The 22433-nt window shown below is 34.0% G+C and overlaps 2 protein-coding genes across 4 annotated transcripts; both read left to right on the plus strand.

Moving 5' to 3' along the window:
* Nucleotides 1-109: 109 nt before the first annotated feature.
* Nucleotides 110-2955, plus strand: LOC143452204 (collectrin-like). Its single transcript, XM_076953074.1, has 6 exons — nucleotides 110-293; nucleotides 815-885; nucleotides 1202-1305; nucleotides 1539-1634; nucleotides 1800-1988; nucleotides 2305-2955. Exons 1-6 carry the CDS (start codon nucleotides 248-250, stop codon nucleotides 2405-2407), a joined length of 609 nt encoding a protein of 202 aa, XP_076809189.1. The 5' UTR covers nucleotides 110-247; the 3' UTR covers nucleotides 2408-2955.
* A 4093-nt stretch (nucleotides 2956-7048) lies between these two features.
* Nucleotides 7049-22429, plus strand: LOC143451486 (testis-expressed protein 2-like). Of its 3 annotated transcripts, none has more exons than XM_076952083.1 (26): nucleotides 7049-7230; nucleotides 8203-8327; nucleotides 11705-11820; nucleotides 13312-13472; nucleotides 13736-13887; nucleotides 13995-14147; nucleotides 14367-14412; nucleotides 14510-14603; nucleotides 14789-14944; nucleotides 15140-15312; nucleotides 15421-15572; nucleotides 15759-15871; nucleotides 16214-16304; nucleotides 16519-16642; nucleotides 16811-16937; nucleotides 17293-17374; nucleotides 17537-17588; nucleotides 17664-17783; nucleotides 18016-18080; nucleotides 18272-18418; nucleotides 18543-18641; nucleotides 19102-19229; nucleotides 19575-19706; nucleotides 19912-20205; nucleotides 20875-20995; nucleotides 21512-22429. In XM_076952083.1, exons 1-26 carry the CDS (start codon nucleotides 7152-7154, stop codon nucleotides 21581-21583), a joined length of 3174 nt encoding a protein of 1057 aa, XP_076808198.1. In that variant the 5' UTR covers nucleotides 7049-7151; the 3' UTR covers nucleotides 21584-22429. The 3 variants fall into 3 exon arrangements, with proteins under 3 accessions (XP_076808198.1, XP_076808199.1, XP_076808200.1); XM_076952084.1 differs by having other exon boundaries at nucleotides 14801-14944; XM_076952085.1 differs by lacking the exons at nucleotides 7049-7230; nucleotides 8203-8327; nucleotides 11705-11820 and adding an exon at nucleotides 13103-13241.
* Nucleotides 22430-22433: the final 4 nt, after the last annotated feature.

Below are 22433 nucleotides of genomic sequence, written 5' to 3' on the forward strand. Positions count from 1 at the left end.
ACCTAGCACAAGTCATTTTATGAAAATTATCAATAAACTGGCTATTGGTATGGATATGTGCTGTTACTACAGCATATTAGTAGGTGTTTGTAACTAAACACAAAGTTTTTTTCTAAATAATTTATAATAAATCAGACTTAAATTCTTCAAAACAACTAAACAGTATTTTATGTCATTTATAGTTTAGTTAGTAAAAATCTGTTCCAAGATAAGAAAAGTAGTAGAGTTGAGAAAGTAGTTCAAGTTAATGAAGATGAAAATCTTTCTCATCTTGAGTTTGTTCATAGCAAGAGGTAAGGCATAAATCTAGAACATTAGGAGTTAATTGGTAGAAAGATAGACATTAAAAACTTTAAAATCTACTTGGTGACGAATAGAGTTTCTTTAACATCTAGGTAGAATTCACAACTCTACATGTAAACAGTACTTAAAAGGAATACCTCCAAGTATTCTTTCTCATACTGCTATGGTGATAACAAAATTTTAGGCTTAGTAAATAATTCATAGTATTTTGATTTTAAATGTTGAATGATTTTATAGTGGTTTTGTACAATTAACATCAGCCATATCGGGTTCAACCTTGCAAAAATGTATAACTATTACTTTTCCAATACCAACTACAATTATTACCATACTACAACAGATGCAGCTTGATTGTAATATTAAAGATTATTCAAAAAAAAAATCTATAACATTTTCTACTAGAATTAGATAACAGTCTAAGTCACACAATTTACAACAAAATTAGCATAATGGTAAAAAACAACTGATTATGCGTATGTGTTAAGAATTATTTATCTTTTTGTCCTATCAGGTTCCTCATTAACCTGTGATCCTGCATCAAATGAAGTAAAAGTTACTGTAAAATTAGCAGATCCTTCTGAGGTGAATTTATACATGTAAACTGAATGAATGAATGTGTACAACTGTTAACTGCACATACTAAATAAAAAATTTCTTAAGTGTTATCTCAAATAGACTGTAACAAGTTTTTAAATGTGACCAGGTACATATGCCTTCAAATATACGTTACATGCCTTACGATACTTCTACTAACTACCGAAAAACTATCAGAAAAAGATATTGTTGCTTAAAATGATATTCAGTAGTATCACAGCAAGAATCTCATTACATTACATTAGATAACAATTGACATGATGTACAAAGCTTATTTAAAAACCATGATATTTTGTTATCGCAGTTTGACGATTATGATCAGTATTTATTCAAAGGACTCGTTGCTTATTCATTGCAAAAGTACTGTGGCACCACAACATGTAAACCTTCAAGCCTGGAAGAAACAGAGTAAGTTAAGTATAGTTATTCAATCTGGTTTTATTATGATTTGAAGACAAACCTCTGCTATAAAACGAATGGTTAACAAGCCGGACATAGTAGATAGTTAATAATGGTGCATTATATGGCTAGCCAAACTTTTCTTATTATGTTAATGAAATATGCTTACATAATAATATACATATTTGTTTTAAATGAATCAATAGTAAAAATTGAGTTAATGAAATTAATGTTTTGCTCAGCACTGTCAACGTGCACATTAGTAATAAAACAGATCGATTTGCAATGTGTGTGGCTGTTGACGACTGCACTATTGACACTTTGACAAAAGCTATCAAGTGAGACAAAGTTTTACTTCATACACATTGTTTGCTGAAAATAGGTTTTGACAAATTTATATAAAAAACATTAAACTTCACTGAATTATTTTCAATATCTTTATGTTCCTTAAAATGTAATTGTAGTTCAAAGTGGTTGTATGCTGTGTGCTTATATTTTTTCAGACAAAGCAAGCCACAATTCAACGGAGCTTTGGAACTTTCTGATACCGTTCTCTTGGTTGATGGAATTCCACCAACATTAAAACCGCAAACTATACCAGACTTTCCCACCTGGCTGATTCCTTTCATCGTATTCATTTGCCTGACAGTCATTGCAGCAATAGCAATCATTGCCTACACTGTTCACCAAACGTGAGAAAATTTCTAATTGTACTCAGGATAATTTTTTACATTGAATAACTGGCCTACAGACTTTGATTTGAATTAATTCGCAACATCTGTTGGATTATAATAACATGGATAGTTCAACCTTCTACAGTAAAAAACTTTTGTTAGCTTAAAGTTTGAACAATAATGAAACACACCTGAAATCTTTAGTGTCTTACAGTCAAGCATATATGAGATCTCAAGGGAAATACCGTAGCTTACTTTCCCCAGTATATCACTAATTAAATCAATATTTTCACATTCTTGCTTTAAAATACATCTTTGCATTGACAATAAACAGAAAAAAACGAAAAAAGAGGATGTTGAGCAGCTCAAGTGATGATGATGATGATGAAGACAGTGATCATATTTATGAGAACCCTGGTGCAGCTACACAGCTGTAAATGATAACTAAAATACCCTCAAAAATATTTCCAAATTCCAAGTAAACATAGATTTTCTCAAAGCCCTAGATTTTCAATGTTAAATGCAGTGTAACATTTTATGCATTTTAACATACTGTAGAAAGACATCAACTCCACAAAACCAGTGCCGATAATACATCAGAATGTTACATTCCACTTAGTTAATACTGTATTGCTTGTCATATGTGTTTGTGATCCATGTACATACATCAGGGTTTGAACAACGTAACTTGGCATTTTATTTCTGCTGCAGCATTAATTATTATCGACATTGGTGGCATTTTTTATGTTTTACATATATATATATACTAAGTATATATAACATAAAAATGATACCTTTCCAAAAATATGTACTAATTCTTTAATCAATTTCTTTTTACCAAAATTGTGTTAACTGTATATATATCATGAATTAAAATCTTGTTAACATTTTCTATAAGGAGCTTTGTACTTAGCAACATAACCCATTAGCATATCAGCAGGTTGTGCTTTTATTCTCTTTGAACAATAACACATTCTTAATAGAAGTGTTGGTTTCAATTTATTTTTACTAACTCAGCTTATGTTCAGGTTACTAATTCAGGTTACCCAAGCATAATTGCCTTACACCTGCTTGATAAAAGTTACTTAAGAATCAGTAAAAATCAAAACAATATTTCATTTGCAAAAAGCAATTAATTACCGTACCATTATGTAAAACAATAATAAAAGGGTATTTCAGTTAGTATGTAAACTGTGTATTGTCCCACTTGTGGTAACAACTAATTAGTAGAAAAAAATGAGATGTTACGCCCGAAAGCTAATTCCCTTGCATACTAAAGTTCTAATTTGCCTGTCTTTTTCGTTGAACTGCAACTTGTAATTAGCCAGTGGTAGGCCATGACAACCTCTACTCCATTATCTATTTTGACTGTATTAAAAGTAACAAATTTTGAACACATAATCCAAAAATGTAAGACTCAAGTACACGGAGCTATGCACGGCATGCTATAACATAGGACGCTTCATGTCATAAAGTATTAAGCAAAATGTCATGGAACTCATTTAGGGTATATATTATAGTATAATAAAAATACCTAGTCAAGGTTTGTAATGTTCAGATGTATCTTTCAGTTCTATGATCTAGAACAGCGTGGTCCAACTGCAGGCCCGCGGGCCAAAGTTGGCCCGCGAGCACCGATTTTTGGCCCGTGAACTGATAATAAGCTTTGATTCAATCTGGCAACATAACTTCAATTTTTGTTTCTTTGTTATTGTGTAATAATATTGTTATTGACAAAAACTTTTTGAATGATCCTTTGTAATGCGTAACAATACCACTTTGTCCAAAAAGTTCTCTTAGGTTTTAGTTACACGCCTTGTTGTCCTAGCCCAGCTTGGTCCAACTACAGCAGGCCCGCGGGCCGCAAGTTTGTCTCAAAGGAGAGGTTTCCCCTTTTAAAAGATGTTGCTATGAAGCTGTACTCTATGTTTGGAAGTAGGTACATACATTTGTGAATGTACGTTTTCAGCAATGAACAATATTAAAACAAAAAATCGAAATCAACTTGGAAACGAGGCTCTTCAGGCTTGCCTTCGCATGGCCACAACTACGATTCCCGTGGATACCAACGCTATTGTCGACCGCAGATGTCACATTGATCAGCATTTAATAGCTAAATTTTGAACTATTCTAATTTCAGTTTTAATTAAAAAAGAGAACTTTTTTCAGTTCTAATTTAAAAACATTGGCCCGCAAGATAAAAAAAATTTCTGATTTTGGCCCGCGATGAAAAGAAGTTGGACCACGCTGATCTAGAATGAGGCAATCAGAAGGATAATGGTACAACACAAGATTAAAGGGAACGGTATCATAATATATTCATTTAATCAAGGAACAGCTTGCAATAATTTATGGGTAATTAAAGTTAAGTATGCTGTTTTCCATTCGGTGATTTAACAGTTAGGGAGGTGATGGTGAAGCTAGATCAAGCAGTTACCAGGGTAACTAGTATAGCGACCAACACATCAGCAATAACAATTTCTTACAAACATTATCACAAGGTTTATGAAGAATTGTTTTCAAGTGTGATACAAAAGCCCTGTCTTTTGTACCAAGTAAAAACATTTGCAATTTAAACGTTGAATTAAAAGCATATTTTTTGTTTTATTAACCAGCTTAAATTTTATAAAAACTGAGTTTAAGAAAAATATCTATTTCTCAAAGGCCTTGCAACCCCAGAAATGTTGCTGATGAAATGTATGCACTAAATTAGTGGTTCTAAACATATTTTCCTCACTATCCACTTTTGGCTTAGACTGAATCTTCATATCCCACAATTTAACCCAAAGCAAACTGAACTATTTCTAAATTTCATTATATAGCGCAGACAACGCGCTCAAAAGACAATAGTGATAATCAGTAAATTAACAGAACATTTTAATGCCAAAATAACATGAAAAACACCCACAACTTTTTACAACAACATGAATGGAATTCTAGATTTGATTCTTGAGATTGCATCACAAATCTAACTCCGGATCCAACAATCTATTGCAAAGTTTTGTTTCAAAAGCAACCAACACACATGAAAAAACTGCCTTACAGACCATAGTGGAAAGTGTGGCACCTGTGCCGCTGAATGCACGAGATTCATCCATATGCACGCCAGTACGGCGAACATTCTACTCATCACGCCAATTTATAATAAGTACACAATTGAGGCTTCAATGTACGCCATCAAGCCAAATTTGCATGCACGATTTCTCATTGAAAACTGCCGTACTTTCCACTTTATTTCTCAGCATCTAAGTTTGCATTGAGGGAATGTGGTGCAAAAGTTTATGAATTAAAATTCTGGTTCTAGTGCTGAAGTGCACAACCACAGGATGCATTTGTATAACAGACCTCAGCTACTCAAATTGTGACATCATTTGGTTGTGCACTTCTGCACTAGACCCAAAATTCTTGTGTTTGCCTACTCTGCTCGAAACATGCACAGCTCAAAATGTTTGGGCTTTTACACGTTTAAAACCACTTAGAATGCCTACAAATTAAATGTATTTAGCTATTTGTGCATAATGTGGGGATCAATTACGGTGTGGGCGTATAATTTGTAAACGGTGTATAAACGCACAACTCGAATATGCAATAAACAACTCCATATCAACAACTACAATGCACGTTTTTGTTGGTAGTAGGTTATGGATTTTTCTCTTAATGCTGGGCAACTAAAAGAACGAGCAATAGCAGTTTTTGATAATCAAGCCGTTGTGTTCTTGACTACGGAGTCTATGGCAGTATGGTGATTGTTTTATAAGCTTCAGACTTTGCTGGGTGCAACTGCACGTTGCTTTCATATAGGAGTAGTAACTAGTATGGTAATACATATTGCTACGGTAATAACCGATAATGTGCTGCAAACAATAAAAATACTAATCATCACAGGAGAAAGCATATTCACAGAACCCATCTTTCAATAATAATAATAAGATGTTTAGGCATTTTCATGTGACAGCCGAACCAATTCCTATCTGCTAAGGAAATCTCAAGTACCGCAAGGGAATTACCCACAGCTGAAACACTCTTCTAGATACACCATAGAGTACTAAAAATTAAATTTAAATCGTTGTTAGATTTCTATAAGGCTATAAATAAATGTTATAGTTATGAATTCTTTGTCATTTGAAATAATGGAAGAATCATGCAAAACCCTTTGGCTAAACAAAACTTGCTTTCTTAGCCACAAGACGGACATGAAAATATGCATTGGAAAATCTGTAGGAGTGTACCGTACATGCAAAACCGGTGACCGGTTTCTTGCCAAACGGCTCTATACAATTTTTGAGCTTTTTTATCCATTCAAAAAAAAATTCTCCTTTACCTTCTGAATCGAAAGGTAGAAGGCATTGGCTTTCATGTTAATGTGAATTCTAAACTCAAGTTCGATACAAACAATTTTTTTATTTTTTGCGGTGACCTTATATTTGTGGTTTGCACTATCGCGAAATTGCATCTATTGTGAAATTTGCAAACATAAGACTAGACTACTCACTTAAAAAGTTTTCATTTTACAATAAATAGTAATAGCCTACTGTAATAAATCAACCGTTTTAGGGACTATGGCAGTATTGTTGCAATAAACAGCGGTTACCATTTTTGCGTCAAAACAAACCGCTATAGGCAGACCGGATAGATTGTTAACATTTAGCTTAATGTGTGTGGGACCGTACGTAGAAAAGTTTAATGGCTTGTGGTTATTGCATATTTTAGTACCGGTAACTAGAAATAACGCGATCTTATGACGACTATTAGATTCGTGAAACTAGCCTACATGTTAACGCTATCATTTGCACGATTTTTGTCGTAAACAGTGAAGTAGCTTTATTGGTCGTCTAACAGTCCAACCAACTGTCCTAAGATTTTATAGCACCAATTTTATTAGCTTAGTGCCTGTGCCATCCTGTTAAATGTTTTAAGGCTTATAGTTTTGCAAAGTTTTTTACCGACTGTTACAGCCTTTTCTTCTTCACACATATATCAGCTCAAGCTACAAAGCTATAGTTTTCGTTTGCATATAGGCTATTTATCAAGCTTAAAGCAACTTTTAACCCTTGTCCCTTTGATTTTTTTTCAGCCTAACAACTGATTAGAAGTATTATCAAATCATGGACATCATTGCTAAGTTCGAAAAGCATTAAGTTTTTTTGCGGAATCAGTCTGTTACGTTGGAAAACTTCATAAATGGATAAAAAACCTTTTTCGATGAAAGGTCTTGAAGAAACATTATCAGACGATGATGATATTGTTTTACAACAACCTGGTAAACTATAGTTTATATATACACTTAGGCATAAGCTATGTTTGTGCAGTTTGGACAAGCATATATATTTTTAGGATCTAGTGCAGAAGTGCACAACCAGGTGACATCACAATTTAAGTAGCTGGGGTCTAGTATACAAATGCATCCTGTGGTTGTGCACTTCTGTACTAGACCCCATTTTTATATGGGCTGATACTTTTTGATGCCTGTACTTTTTTATGGAAAATCATCAAAAAACATTTGAAATCAATTCCTGACAATTAATTTAACATTGTTATTGTTTGTTAACCACACATCAAAACTGATGTACATTTTGTTATTGTTTAGTAGCCGAGTAATATAGAGCATTGCGCTGGCAATATTGCGACCTGTGTTCAATTCCCAGTGGTGCTACTATTGCAATGCTGTTGGGCGAGGCATTAATGACGCTTACTCCTGTTCATTGGACCTGATGAACAGTACAAGTTTTGGGCTATACGATATAAAAAAACAAAAAACAAATAAAAAAATGTGTGATAATTAGATCTTGCACAAAAGCTAGCTTGTTAACCATGGCTCTAGTGATGAGGAATCATCGCCAAGTTAATGACGTGCAAAGATTTTCTTCAGTTCAAAGATAAAGTTTATATTATACCATTCAGTTAACAGATTCACTATTGGATTTAAGGCAAACATGTTTTTTCACTTGTTCATTCAATAAGTTAACTTTTGTTGTTATTAAAAAAAGGATTGTCCAGTTTTATGAGCTACTGCTGGTATAAGTACATGACACATTTACTTTGAACCTGGATTTGCAATTGGTGTTATCTTAAGTCATAAACTTTAGCCATATGAACAGTAACCTAAAGTTGTTTTTTTTTACATAATAGAGTGTATAATTTATATTTATTGATTTAATGATACTAATACATTATATAATATAATTGATTTTATTTACAGTGTTTAATTTTGAATGAAAAATTGCTTTTTTAGAGAATACAATCAGCAAACTCAGTACTCAGACACATCCTTCCATTGAAAACAATGAATCAACATCATTAAGTCATCAAAGCAACAGACACCAATCCAATCAGTCCAGAAAAGAAGTCATTGTCAAGGTGTATATACTGAATGCTTACTATTAATTTTTTTCAGTTTTCAGAAAAAGTTTGACCTCTGCTTCTTAATTTTAGTAGGCTTTATTTTCATATTATAAGTTATGCGATACCACATATTCTATGCCAATGCAAATTCTTAGTTTTAAATGTACATACTTATGACAAGACTGTGTTGATGCATTTTGCAACTAAGAAACTAACATTAAAATCAGTTATTTGTATGTTGGCGCAGTAGCCGAGTGGTTGGAACGCTGGCATTGCAACAAATGTGGCTGTTTGATACCCAGTGGCGCTATACCGTTGTAATACCCTTGGGCAGGGCAGTAATGGCACTTGCTCCTGTTCAATGGACCTGGTGGACTGTTCTAATTTCGAGCAATAATTCACACTATATAAAAAGTCAAAAAACCAAAAAGTTTGTGGCAATTGTCGCTTGCACAAAGGCTAGCTGGGCAACCAGGTCTCAAGCGATGAGGATTCATCGCCAGGTTTAAGTCGTGCAAAGACTTTTCTCAGGTTGAGGATAAAGATTATCATACCATAGGCATATACACTACATGCGTCACATAAACAAAAAGGATGCAGCAAGAAATTTAGTTTGCACTGTGTTTTGTTATTAAAATTATTTTAAAAGTTTGGACTGAGTATTTGATGTTAAAAACAAATAAATGCACACATAGTTAAAAACAACTTTGCTTTGTTGCAGAAAGTATATGTCAATAGAAAGTCAATTTATAATATAGCGAATTGCAATAAATACTGAACTATTTGAAAGTATTTTTATCCTAATTAATTTGTAGTCAGTTGGAGTATCATAATTGTTATATCATTGCAAGTGTGGAGTAATTAATATGGAGAGGTAGTCATGAACGTTCAGTACTTTCACTCTCAACAACTATTCCTATGGGCTCCTGACTAGTGTTTTGATACCAAAATGCACAATATGCTGTAAGTATATCGTCAACTGCCCTAACTTCGGACAAATTTCATTAACAATCCTAAATAAATTTGTGAGTATTATTTTTTCGATACGTTTTCTTCTATGATTTAGACATTAATGGTTTTAAATTTAAGATATTACCAATTTGTTAATTCAAAGTTATATATCTAAAAAATGTATCATAATATTTTAACATTTTTATTGTCCGAAGTTTGAATCCTTTTTTCAACACTTCGAGCAAAGTACTTCAAAAATTGCTTTTCACACTTCTACTTGGATACAAAAATCAATCGATGAAATTTGTAGTTTTAAATTGTTACAAAAGCAAGTACGTAGTAACTTTATCAAACATCCATAATCTGTCTATTTTCACAGGATTAAGTTTTTAATAGAAAAAAATTTTTCTTTTTATCAGCATCAAAATACAGACTACTCCTAAAACACCAGAATTCTGCCATAAATTTGTACACTTAGCGAAAAATCTTTTTTTATTTTAAAAAGTGCTATATGCTCCATACCATTATCTAAGTTTTAGGCAAAAGCACCCTTTGGTGTTTGTAGCAGTGAGAGTTAAAGAAATTGTCCAAAGTTTAGATGCAGTCCGAAGTTAGGCCGATTGACGGTATATTTTTAAATGTCGTAAGCTGACACAAGTTTGTCAATGAGTTGCAAATTTTTGAGCTGAAGTATTTTCATTCTGTGTGATCATGGCGACTGATTACACTACGTAACACAATTTTTGTTTGGCTACTTTTTTAATGTCCTTTTATGTATTTTTGGGTGCTGAGTTCAAAAATCCAGTTAGTTTTTTCGTACCATCGTTACTTTTTGAGATATTCAAACTTTGATATAGCTGTAAGTATAGCAAATTGTGTTCTACTCTTGCAGTAGATTTTAACTCCACATCAAGGTTCCGATCCGTTTATTAAACGCAAAAGCCAGTTTAAAAACGTTAATAAGGAAGGCTTGAAGATAAATGTAACATAGTTTTGTCAAACAGTAAGAGTCGTTCAAAAATGTACTTTTGAGCGAGCTTTTCTTTTATGGCCGTGCCTGTCTTGCCTTACTAAAGACCAAATGTAGTCTCCCATCATTGCACTATCCCAGCGGCCTTTGTATCGTTTTTCCATTAGCTCAATATCCTGATGAAATCTCTCACCATGCTTCTCACTGAAGTCACCTAGATTTTCTTGAAAAAAATCCAGATGGGAACATAAAAAATGAAGTTTGACAGACATGCGACAACCCATGTTTTGGTAACTTCTGATAAGTTTCTCCACCAACTCTTTGTAATTTCTGTCCCTTTTATTTCCCAAAAATCCATCAACCACACCTCGAAATGCTTGCCACGCTTCTTTTTCTGTTTCATTCATTTTTTCTTCCAAGCTTTTACGCTTTACCATTGTGTTTATCTGGGGACCAACAAATATTCCTCCTTTTATTTTGGCAAGTGATAGTCTGGGAAACATTGAACGGATTTCTTGAAAAATTTGTCCTTTGAAAATCCAAAGCTTTCACAAACTGTTTTACCAGACCTAATTTGATATGAAGTGGAGGCAGTAAAACTATTTCTCTATTACTTTGATATGTTTATAGCAAAAATAGCAATCATCATGATGATTTTGCGGCTCTCTCCAATTTCTGGGAACTGCAAATGACATAACTTTTCCAGAACCCCTCAACCATCCTTCAAGATTAGATCGACAGCTACCACAGATTACATGTGGTGCCCATGACTTATCCTGATCACCAATGTCCATCCCAAAATATAGTCTATATGCTGTCCAATACTTTGTTCTTTTCACAATTTTATATGCGGTGTGTTTACTGCTGATGTAGAATCCACATACATAACAAAAGCAATCCGGTAAATTTTTGCATTGTCTACTAGACATTTTGATTTCTACTATTTAAAAGATGAACTGAATCTAAGATTTACAAAATGTAATCATATGGCATACTTCTCTCTGTAAACACTAAACACGACTTTCTAGTGATACTATACTGAATTTAACAAGCTGAGATAAAATGAAAACTGAGATAAGAAATAAAAGCACATTAGTCTGCATTTCACATTCCCACTCCCATTCACTTCCTCAAGTAAATAGGACCGATTTACAACTTGATAATGCTGACAGATACAGATCATAACCGCATAAAAAACCTACAGTTAATGGAAAATCACAAAAAACGAAAATCGTTGTATCTTGAAAACGATCGATGATAGAAAAAAACTGATAGCATTTTTGGAATCAGCGCTTGAAAATCATACAGATACACTTAATAAATGTAGCCAAACAAAAATTTTTTTAAATTTTGTTACGTAGTGTTATTTATTGCTAAATGGTTATGACTCATTCTGTGCATAACAAGTGTGATGCAATGTATGCAGTCACTGACACTGTCAGAGTAAAACTTTTTCAAAATTGTTCATTAGTCAAGCTATCATGTGAAGCCGGAATCAGTAGAAAAACATCCGCTTTCCAGAACCTCCTCTGGATCTTCATCATCAGATTTGGATCTAGATGTCACTTTCAAGAAATCGTCACCGAGGTAGGTACTACGATTTATTTGAAACTCGAACATTATATTCTCATCAAATCTCTACATTAGATGGTAGATGTACCTATGCTTAATATTATGATCTGTGGTATTGTATGCTATAATCAGGCCAGAACTCATGTGTTTGGAACTAATGGAATCCAAAATTCAGCCAGTAATTTATTGTGATATGTAATTTACACTTTTTATAAATAGAACTACCGGTTAATCTATTCTTTTTGTTGCTTGCCTGTTTTGTTATTTATAAATGTACCGGTAAATATTATGATAATTTTTTTTCAACTCAGTTCATAAAATAATCTCCACCATTAATTGTTGTGTTAATGTGCCAACTCCACGAACAGTTTGTTAAAAAATGATAGTTTAATAAAATATGATATATTTTGCTTTCAGTAGAATATATCTGGTAACCATTTAATTTTTGGTATAATTGTTTGATGCAACTGCGAGTATCCATAAATATATATATATATATATAAACAGCTAGAATTTAAAATTTGTTTTTTGCAAAAGTTACTTGGTAAGAATTTTTATTTCTAAAACGATGCATTCTCCACTGCACATATTACAAAAACCATGCCATGGTAAACAAAAAGTTTCCTTACTTTACATAAATATTTAGCACATATTATTCGTTTTCCACAAATTGAAATTCATACTTCCAATTATCAAAGTTACAATGTTCTGTTCATTGTCCAGGCTGTCAATAGTAACTCACTCACTCGCTACAAAAATTCCCCATTTCCTTTTTAATCAAACAGGATGTAAATATCGCTGACAAGAACAGGCTGCTTAGGTAATTAAGCTATATCCATATGCTCGGTATGGTAAAACAGCTCTTCACGCCGTTAGCAGAAATAGCATTAAACGCAGTACCGTATATATCGGGCTGTTGCTTGGAATGGGTTAGATGAAGTCTTAAGTTTTACCTAATTGTTCAGTGGCTATGTAATTGCTTTCATTGTGTGGTAATATGTGCAAGGTTTCTTTAAACTCTGTGCACAAGACTCGTATGCACAGGCATTGGTACTGTACTTACAGGCAGTCTTCTGCAGCCAGTATAAATTGAATTAAAGTCAAGCAAAATGGCAGGCTCTCAGTAGAAAAGGAATACAACTAATAAACTTGCAGAAATATACAGAAATGCAATAATACGTTAAAGTCTAAAACAGCAAATAAAAAATAAATTAATAATAGTACACACAATCATCTAAAATTTCTAAAAATAAGTATGGTATGGTGCTGAAGCAAAACGTTTACTAATCCATATATTGATTTTCACTAAAATAGGATATATATAAGTGGTAAGAACAAAATGAAATGTCAGTGTGAAAAAGTTTGTATACTCTCTTCAATTGTCCCACATATCCTTAGGAAGTGTAGAATAATATGCCAATGACGCAAGCTTAAGTGTGGGTGGAAATTCACATTTTCCCTAGCTATATTTGTCATGCCATAATCTACTCACGTTCTATATTTTAGAAACATGAAAGGTCGTGTCTCATCAGTTGGTCGCTTGCGAGATTTTATAAATAAGTCTGATGATGAACCACTGGAAGCGTCAGAGGGCGGTGGATATTATCAGTCTGCATCTGCCTTATGGCACAACCGTGGAAAAATATTTGAGAATATAAAAAAACAAGGTTTTGTTTGTTTTCTGAAAAACAGATTTGTTGCACCATTATGTGTAACAGTATGGGCTGCGCAATAAAGTAAAAAGTAATAAGGGCAATGTACGATGTTTCATAAATATACTTCACCTTTCATACAGTTGCTTAAAAATGACTAATACTAGGCGTTTTATATGGGGTTTAATAACTGGTAATTTATTTATTGCTTTTAAATTTTCCATGCTTTGTTCAATTTATTGTACTATTCACAAATATGAAAAGTATTTGCCTTTCAGCCACGGAAAGTGTAAAATCACTGAAGCAATCCACAAATCTGGAAACCAGTTCCCGAGAAGGCTTACTTTCGCAATCAACAGAAGTACCTGTGGTCATTCCACAATCTGATACTCAACCCCAACCATTACTGACCACTTCCGGCTTAATTAAGGTTAGTGTGATATGGCTTGAAAGCTTTTTTGCAATTCTTTGGCCTACACGATAGTCTCTGAACTTCGTCTCTTTCATATTTGTTTATTATTTTTCATTTTGTGCTAGATTGAAACGGAAAACATCTCTGAAAGCAAAGAGGACAATGAAGTTAGCTCATTCTTGCAAGGTTTCAAAGATAAAGTTTCAGATCCTCTTCAAGTTCTACGCAAGAAAAAAGAAGAAGAGGACAAAAAGCAAGAGGAAGAAGAATTTTATAATGTGATTATATATTTGATTTAAACACTTTTTTCACAAACTATTCTATTAGAGCTTCGTGCAATTCACATTTAACAATGGAAGTTTTACTGCCTGGTGCAAAATAAATAATGCTTGTTGATTTTTTGCAAGATTTTTTTCTGCTTATTGCTATTCAGCTAAAGGTCAAAACTTCAATGAATGACTTGTTGAATTAGTTTTAAAAACATCTTTTTTGTATAGAAGCCTGTTACTACTCTACGCCATCGATCAGTTACCAGTTCTACAGGTACACTTCCTTAGATAATGCTTTAGCCGAACATCGTTTATTTTGCTCATTTCTTTGTTATATCAAAGTAATCTTTTTAAATTAACCCATTTAACAGTAAACGATGTTTCGAGCAAAGAAAGGAAGGTGAAAGAAATGTCAAGGTCAAACGAAACACCGTTGTCGTGGCGTCCTTCTACTGATTTAGCCAGGTATAGTTTAATCTATTAATTATCATAATCTAAGCAGATTTTCTTTCTTATTTCGTTATATCGCGTTCTACTTTATTTTTATCTGTAAAATATTTGTGTGTTACTTTTGCACTGGTTCCGGTCATTTTCAAATAACCTGTATCTGAAGAATATTACTCCAATGTTGCATATTGACACGTTAACAGTCATATTGACAGTTATAAAAATAGTCTGACCATGAGCCTGTCTGCCCTCCTCGCTGGCAAAGGAAAAATAGATAAAGAAATGCAGGTCGTTGATGATGTGGAAGAGAAGGGAACAAGTTTGGAGGACAAAGATCTTGTTTATGATAGTATTGTCAAGTAAGATCACATTTACCTAACAACAGCGGATAGATAGCTAGGGCATTATCTTTGTTTAGTGTTTCCCAATACATTCAATATTTATTTCATTAGCATTGATATAATTTAAAATAAGTTGTTATTTGAAGTATTGATAAAATTATATGGAAGTTATTGATGATGTGCTTAACAATATTTTATCTTATAAATCTACAGTAAAAATGACTCTGAAGAATCAGTTTTTGATATAAATGACTTATCAAATGAAGAAGCCGTTCCATTAGATTACGATGGTTACGTATCTTGGAATGAGATTTTATTCGTTGTGCCATTTGTATACTTTTATTTCATCGCCCCAGTTCCTTTCATTATTCAAGTTATTATTACAAGTCAGTATCAGTAGTAAAACACAATAACAAAATTTTTAACTTGGTTGTGTGCGATTTGTGCTTACAGTAACGTGCTTACTGCAGCTAAACACGCAATCTCTTCTTAAGGTTTTGGCTTCGGTTGTGTCCTCTCTACTGCATTTTTGTGTATTGTTGCGCCACGTTCTCGACGGCCACAACCTTTCCTTCCAATGTTTGTGAAAGAAGTGACACCTATACCTGTACCAAAAGCAATTTTTGATCCAGGAATGCCCATTAAGGTAGTGCTTTTTGCTTAACTAGGTAACTTTTGTACAGGAAATGCTGTTGGACATGAAATGCATTTTTCATAACTGCCAATATTTTATAGAAAATTGTTTGGGATTTTTGAACTGAATTAAACTTTAAATTTCACTTTAGTACCAGTAGTTTTAAATCACTGTAGCTGTTAAACTTTCCATTTTTAGGGTTGGATGAATGAAGTGTTCTCATATAATTCCGAAACATACCACGTTAGCAGCACCCAGAGTGTTTTCATAACTCTTGATGGCGCTACCCTTAGGATACAAACGCCTCTGAAGTGAGTTTCAATATTCGTGGAATTGTCACTTAACCTTTGTAATGCATCATATAGATGCTATGTGCTGACTCTTCTTGGAGGCATTTACATATGTTCGAAAAAAAAAAACCAGTTTCTTAACTTCTTTTGTTGCGTAGTAAAATTACCAAAAATGCAATTATTTGAAAATGGTATCATGTGGCTCGCAGGATTTTTAAAGCACCACATAAGAGTCTAACAAAGTCATAAAAATCTTTATTTCTCACACATATACCTCCTTCAATGTTGAAGCTAGGAGTAAGTTCTGAAAGCAGAGTGGTTGTTTAACTTATATAATATATATATCTGTTTTGCAATGTGCAGGAGCATTGCGCGAAGAAGTGTCTACAATGAGGGAAACACTCCAGTGTCAAATGTAGTACAGCAACGAATGTATGATTTGACTTTTGCAAAGGTGCATATGCATAGTTATTAATTTGACTAGGTTTTGCAAGTAGTTATTTATCTTTTGTTTTTAACAAGTTTTGCTGGCTATTAAAGTATTGAAGTAAGGCTTTGTATCAAGTTACATATAAAAGCTGGATACTGGAAGCTTTTCAGCAAACTTTTAGTAAACATAAGTGATAAAAATTTATCGGTAATGTTTTATAATGTAATGTTTTTGGAAGATGTATTTACGCCCTCCTGGTTTGGTGAAGAAAAGAGTTTGGAGCAAAAAGTACCCCATTTGCTTGGAGTTACCAAAAAACAAAAAGTCCGACGGCAAGGATGTGGCAGTCACTGAGGAAACGGGTACAATTTCTTTGAAACACAATTCATACAATAATAGTCAAGATTGTAGCAATAATGTAGCAACGTTGGAAAAGCTGGCATTCATAGTGACCAGTTTTGATTGCACTAGATTTGAGGTATTTCAACTCCACTCGAACATTTGTAACGGCTGCTTGTTTCTATATACAGACAGACAGCCAGATGACAAAGATAACAAAACAAACTACAACAGCTCTGAGTTGAATTCGCAAAAGGATGTGGATGTCCTCTATTTATTTGGAAGAACTGATCGCCAGAAAGAGGAATGGTTTTACAGGTGAAATGACTTCCAGCTTCAGGATACCTACTTTATTCCTAATGCTGGAGTAATCCAAACTGTGTCATGTGATAAGAATCATAACTAAAAATTGTTAGGGATTTCTTCAATTTTATTTAATACTAATTGCCGAAACTGTTAAAACTGTTTATTGACAAGTTTCTTGTCATTGTATCTTTGTTATACAATATACACGTACCTTACAGTTGTTGTACAATAAAGATACTTCAACACTGACATACAGACTGTAATTTTGAAAAATGTTTGACAGTGTTAACATCACCATGCATAATTCGTATTGTGTAGCCCTTAATGAGTTCATTGGGTTGTTTTAAACATTGTTTAAACTTATTAGAATTCAACGCCAGATCAACATATCATTTATGAAACACACAAAGGAGCAAAAACGCTTGCAAAATAAAGAATCAGTGACAGGGGTATGTATCTGTTTAAAGTGCTAACAAGCAAACGCTAATGTAATTTTGGTTGAATGGCATGTTTGCTTCACCCTATATTTTTGACTTACCCAGTGCAAGATTCTTTTTGATATCTGAAATACCTTTTTGTTAAGATACAGTTTAATTTGAATTTTTCTTTAGTACGCAGATATAGAAGATGAATGGAGTGTCATTCAGGATCACTACGAAGAAGGTTGACGATTGCCGTTGAATTGTTGCATTCAAAATCTTCAATTTAAATGTAACTATTTTGTTGTTGCACTTACAGAAACCTACGTCGCATCGAGTGTTTGTGATGTTGCAAAAATAAACGAAGAGCCACTTCACGCAATACAAGATTACTTTGTTCACATTTCAAGACTGCTTCCTGAGATGAAATCACAACCAGGCAAGTTTAGAAGCATTTAAAATTAGCCGATGGTTGACATTTAACTTCTCACTTTGTCCAAAATATGCCCATGCACTTTGTGCACTATTCGTACAACATGCATGTTATTTACATTGCTGTTTGCATTATGGTTTGGTGGTATTAAGCTGAAACATATCATTTTGCTAAGTAGCAGTAACTAGTAATAGGAAGTACAGTATAGGAAATAAAAAAAAATCTTTTTTATTTGCAGATTTGAAAAAGTATGATTCACGACGGCACAGTCACGAAACTACCATTTCCACACGATCCAGCGATGTATGTGCCTGTGTCACCTTTCATAACTATGTTTTTAAAACATTGCATGTCAATAACAGTTTTTCACTTTAACAAACCCGCATAATTTGTTACATGTTGGCATTGACTCTGTGAATAACATACTAGGCCTTTAAACACTAGTTGTATCGGTTTGTAAGTTTTACTACACATGATCAATGATCATGTTACAGGCCAGTGAGCGTATTTTTAAGGAACCTGGTTTGGAAGTGTCATGGTTAAATGTTATGATCGGTCGTGTCACGTTTGACTTTCTACGCCAACCAGTATGGGCGAAATGGCTGTCAAACAAAATCCAGAAAAAATTGGACAAAATAAAGGTGAGTCCACATTCTTACATCTTCACACAAGTTAATTTAGATAAAAGTCCGCAACAGTCTTCAAGCTTGAACATGATAGTGTACCTGTGGTAACTAATATCTGGTATGTTTTTGCTTTACGCAGCTACCATACTTCATTGATGAACTAAAGCTTACTGAGATGAATCTGGGAAGTTCCGTGCCACTGATCCATGATATATCACTGCCTAAGTTAGATGCCCAGGTGATAACTTGTTTTTGCCAGTTACATAGTATTACGCTTAATTGGAACCACAACTAAAACTACACTGACACGCAAATTGGAAAATGGCGGAATATTCAGCTAATAGTGATTAAGTGGTCGCCTAAGGTATTAATATCTGTTGGATGTAATTATATGGTATCCAGGCAACAAGGTATAATGAACTTGAATGATCGATACGATATGGTTTAGATTGGACATGATATCATGTCCTGCTGTCCTGCTTTTTTCGTAAAAATTATTTGCTCTCTTGCTTACACAAATAGCCGTTTATCAAAACCAATTAATTGACCAAATAGCTCAAATCGATTGGCAAAATAGCCAATTATCAATTTGATATTCCAAACAGTCAGCGCAACCCTGTTCAGAAAACAGAAATCGGACAAACTTTCTCTGCACACTCACTTGTTGAAGTTGTTAAACATTGTGTTTCATTTGACAGGGTGTGTGGCTTGACATGGAGGTCACTTACACTGGATCGTTACAAATGACACTCAGGACTAAGTTGGTGCTCACTAAACTGGGCAAAAATGAGAGCAATGCAGAGTTGGAGAAGCAAAGACAAAAGAGGTGCAGTGTGGACACAAGGATTGTTATAAATAGCTGCGCAAAATAATCTAGTGTGAAGTATCAGCACAAAAAGTTACCAACACACCTACTTTAGCTTGTGTTGTTGTTTAACGTTTGTTGATGTTTTCTGATTAGCAAAATAACTTGAAATATACTTGTTCCAAATAGGAAAATTTCCAAACTTTACCAGGGATTTAAAATTTATACAATTCTTCGATTTACCCTTTCGTGTTTGCTGCACTGTGATTTCTCCGGCATTAAAAGCTTACTTTTCATTTTGGCCACCTAATACTATTTTTCTACACTATGCAAATAATAACCAACAGTTCCCATCTTATATTTCAGTTCGAATCAGCCGTCTGCAATCACTAACAGCGATGCTGAAGACAGTGCTGAGTCATCAGATGAGGAAGATGATGAATCAACAGTTTCTCGAATTGTTGGGCAAGTTCAAACAGCCGTCTCAAAGCTTGATGGGTAAGCAGCACAATATGTTGTTGGGATGTAAATTTATGTTTACCACTTTCTAAGCTTTCATGGCCAGTGTTGTTCGTACTGAGGTTGACGCTAATGCATGATAAAAATTTATGCAGACCATAATTTTGTCTTCAAACAATCATGATTATTGCGTTTAACTTTAGTTTTGTGAAATTATAACCACTTTTTCTAAATGCTATTACAGTCAAAAACTGATAAAAGATGCAATAAAGCACGTAGGAAACGAACCAGTGTCTGCTTCCCAATCCCCAACAAACACCCCGGCAGCTTCCCCTGCTGGTGCTCCACCAAAAAAATGGGTTCGCATCGTTGACAGCATTGCAAAGTCGAAGTATTTTCAGAAGGCGACCGAAAACGAGTATATCCGAAAAAAGCTGGAAACGGTTTCGAATACGCCCATGCTGTTAAGTGTTGAATTGCTACAGTTGGGTGGAACGGTAGCTGTGAATATCCCACCACCACCCACAGACAGGATATGGTAAGTGCACGCTCATTTTTAAATTGCTTTTAGTGGAGTATTTATTGATGACGATGCTAACATTTCTGTTAGAAATCGAGAAAATACTGAATAATTATACAATTGTTAGAAGACCCAAGTTGAATTGGACCACTTTGAAATTTTTCTAGCATTAACAGAAGAGTGTGTATAAAATTTCCATCATGCTCTGGTAAACTTTAACCAATACCAGATTTGCTTGGTCCAATAAAAAATTTCATTCCAAAAATGGATCAAAATGCTGATTTACCAACAAAAACTGGGCCACCTTCTTAGTAGACAATATTGAACTTTATAATTTCTCTTGTTAAATCCGGTAGCAAAAATTTGGCCAACTTTTAGTTTGTGATTCTATGTTCACATAAGTTTGACAGTAGAAGTAATAAGGTTTAAAAAGTGCAAAAAATCCGTTCTTTTACTCCTTTAAGTTGCTGAACTGTAAAAAGTGTTTTCAATTATTTTCATTGTGATGCAAAAGTTAAAATTTAAAGACTTTTTTTCTAAATTTTAATTTTTCCCTTGAGTTGGCTTCGATATTATGATATATGATATACCTCTGTCATAGTATTTCTTCAATAGATTAGTGTTTAACATCAGATTAATTGGTGATAGTGCATTTCATAAACTTGTAAAGCTTGTAAACTTAACCAGGTATGGATTCCGTCAACCACCGATGATGGTGTTAAAAGCGCATCCAAAAGTTGGGGAACGAGTCGTGAAAATCACCCATGTTACTGACTGGATCGAAAGTAAATTGCAGCAGGAATTTGTGGTAGGTTATCGCACATTTAGAAACGAGTTTGTCGCTGAACACAGTGCTTTTAAGGGTGTTTTTGGGGACCAGAACGGTCTCTTAAATTTCCCCAAAGGTCTCAAAAATTATAGTTTAAAATTTATACTTCTGCAACTACAGCAGAAATTAGCAGTTAGTCTTTAAAAGTCGCAGTCTCAAAAAATTTCTGAACTGATCAGACAGGTTTTTCTAATTTATTAATTGTTGTTTACTTTTCCAGTGGTCGACTTGTAACTTTTAACTTATTTCAAACAGATCTAAACGTCGCTCAAAGTTATCATTAACGTTAGATGAAAACCTAAGCATTTTCACCCTTGTAACCTAAACGCCGGTCTTACGCAACGTGGTTTGTGATCAAATTTTAATGACGTAGTCACTTTTTCATGCATTAAGACAGCACTCAATGGTAGCTACACTACCATTAGCGGTAACAATATACAGATAACGAAATCGCCATAAATTAATACTCTGTAATTTATTCTCGTTTTGTTACAGAAAATCCTAGTGATGCCGAACATGGATGATATTCCAGTTCCCATAATGTTTAACAACAGGCCGCCATCGTGATGCTCACAATCTGGCGTCAACCCATGATTGTTTATCTGTTGTCTGTTTTCTCATAAAATGCATTTCACGATCGTTATTTGTCGTCATGTGACCGCTCAGCATGAAGTTTGATCTTGTTTTGAAAGCCGCATACAGTCGTAATAACTCGCAATTGCTCCGGGGAACGTTCATGTAGAATGCTGATCCAGTTAAACGCCTGCATGTTGCAAGTTACAACACACTGTTTACAATTTCAAGTTATATTACCTTCGTCCGACTGCGAGTTACACGAGCAAGTCCACGTTTGCGTTTTGTTAGCCACAGCTGAAATATCTCATTTTTCTTTATTAATGACGCTGTTAGACATGTTTTAGTTTGATCATTGATGTCGTTTCCGTTGTGTACACCTAGTTAGTGTACTAAATAAGCTTTGTTGTTGTTTTCATTTGCTGAAATTTACTGCTATAGCTATTTTGACTCATGCTGTGTGATGCAGTGCCCAGTGATGTCACTATGTAATTAGTAAGAACACACCTATACCGGACTTCAGTAATGCTTGCTTAGCGCAGGCGAGCATTTTCTTTTCTTATAACAAATAAATAACAACCTCAAACAGGTTCAAGTTGGAAAAAAGTAAAAATTATGCAACGCTTTGCAGTGTAAGTTAATGCCAAGCAACACAACGTGCTTGCTATTGAATTAATTATTAATCGTCTGCTTGTTAAGATGTCGACAACTTATTCACTGTGTACTGGTATATGTACTTTCAATGTGCAAGAGCTTTCATGGATGCAGTGTTTTATTGTTCATGATTTCACTTTTACTTTTCTTGCCTTTTTCTCATTCAATAAACTAATGTGCAATTAAGTTT

This window comes from Clavelina lepadiformis, chromosome 4 (genome assembly GCF_947623445.1).
Source record: "Clavelina lepadiformis chromosome 4, kaClaLepa1.1, whole genome shotgun sequence".
Classification (NCBI taxonomy): Eukaryota; Metazoa; Chordata; class Ascidiacea; order Aplousobranchia; family Clavelinidae; genus Clavelina; species Clavelina lepadiformis.

What these genes read in the sequence shown, in the direction of transcription:
- LOC143452204 (XM_076953074.1), top strand. Translation starts at nt 248, where the DNA reads ATGAAGATGAAAATCTTTCTCATCTTGAGTTTGTTCATAGCAAGAG. An exon ending in GAGTTTGTTCATAGCAAGAG is followed by an intron (nt 294 to 814) that starts GTAAGGCATAAA and finishes TTGTCCTATCAG; the next exon opens with GTTCCTCATTAACCTGTGAT. An exon ending in ACTTTGACAAAAGCTATCAA is followed by an intron (nt 1,635 to 1,799) that starts GTGAGACAAAGT and finishes ATATTTTTTCAG; the next exon opens with ACAAAGCAAGCCACAATTCA.
- LOC143451486 (XM_076952083.1), top strand. Translation starts at nt 7,152, where the DNA reads ATGGATAAAAAACCTTTTTCGATGAAAGGTCTTGAAGAAACATTATCA. An exon ending in AGGATACAAACGCCTCTGAA is followed by an intron (nt 15,872 to 16,213) that starts GTGAGTTTCAAT and finishes TGCAATGTGCAG; the next exon opens with GAGCATTGCGCGAAGAAGTG. An exon ending in ATGATTTGACTTTTGCAAAG is followed by an intron (nt 16,305 to 16,518) that starts GTGCATATGCAT and finishes TGTTTTTGGAAG; the next exon opens with ATGTATTTACGCCCTCCTGG.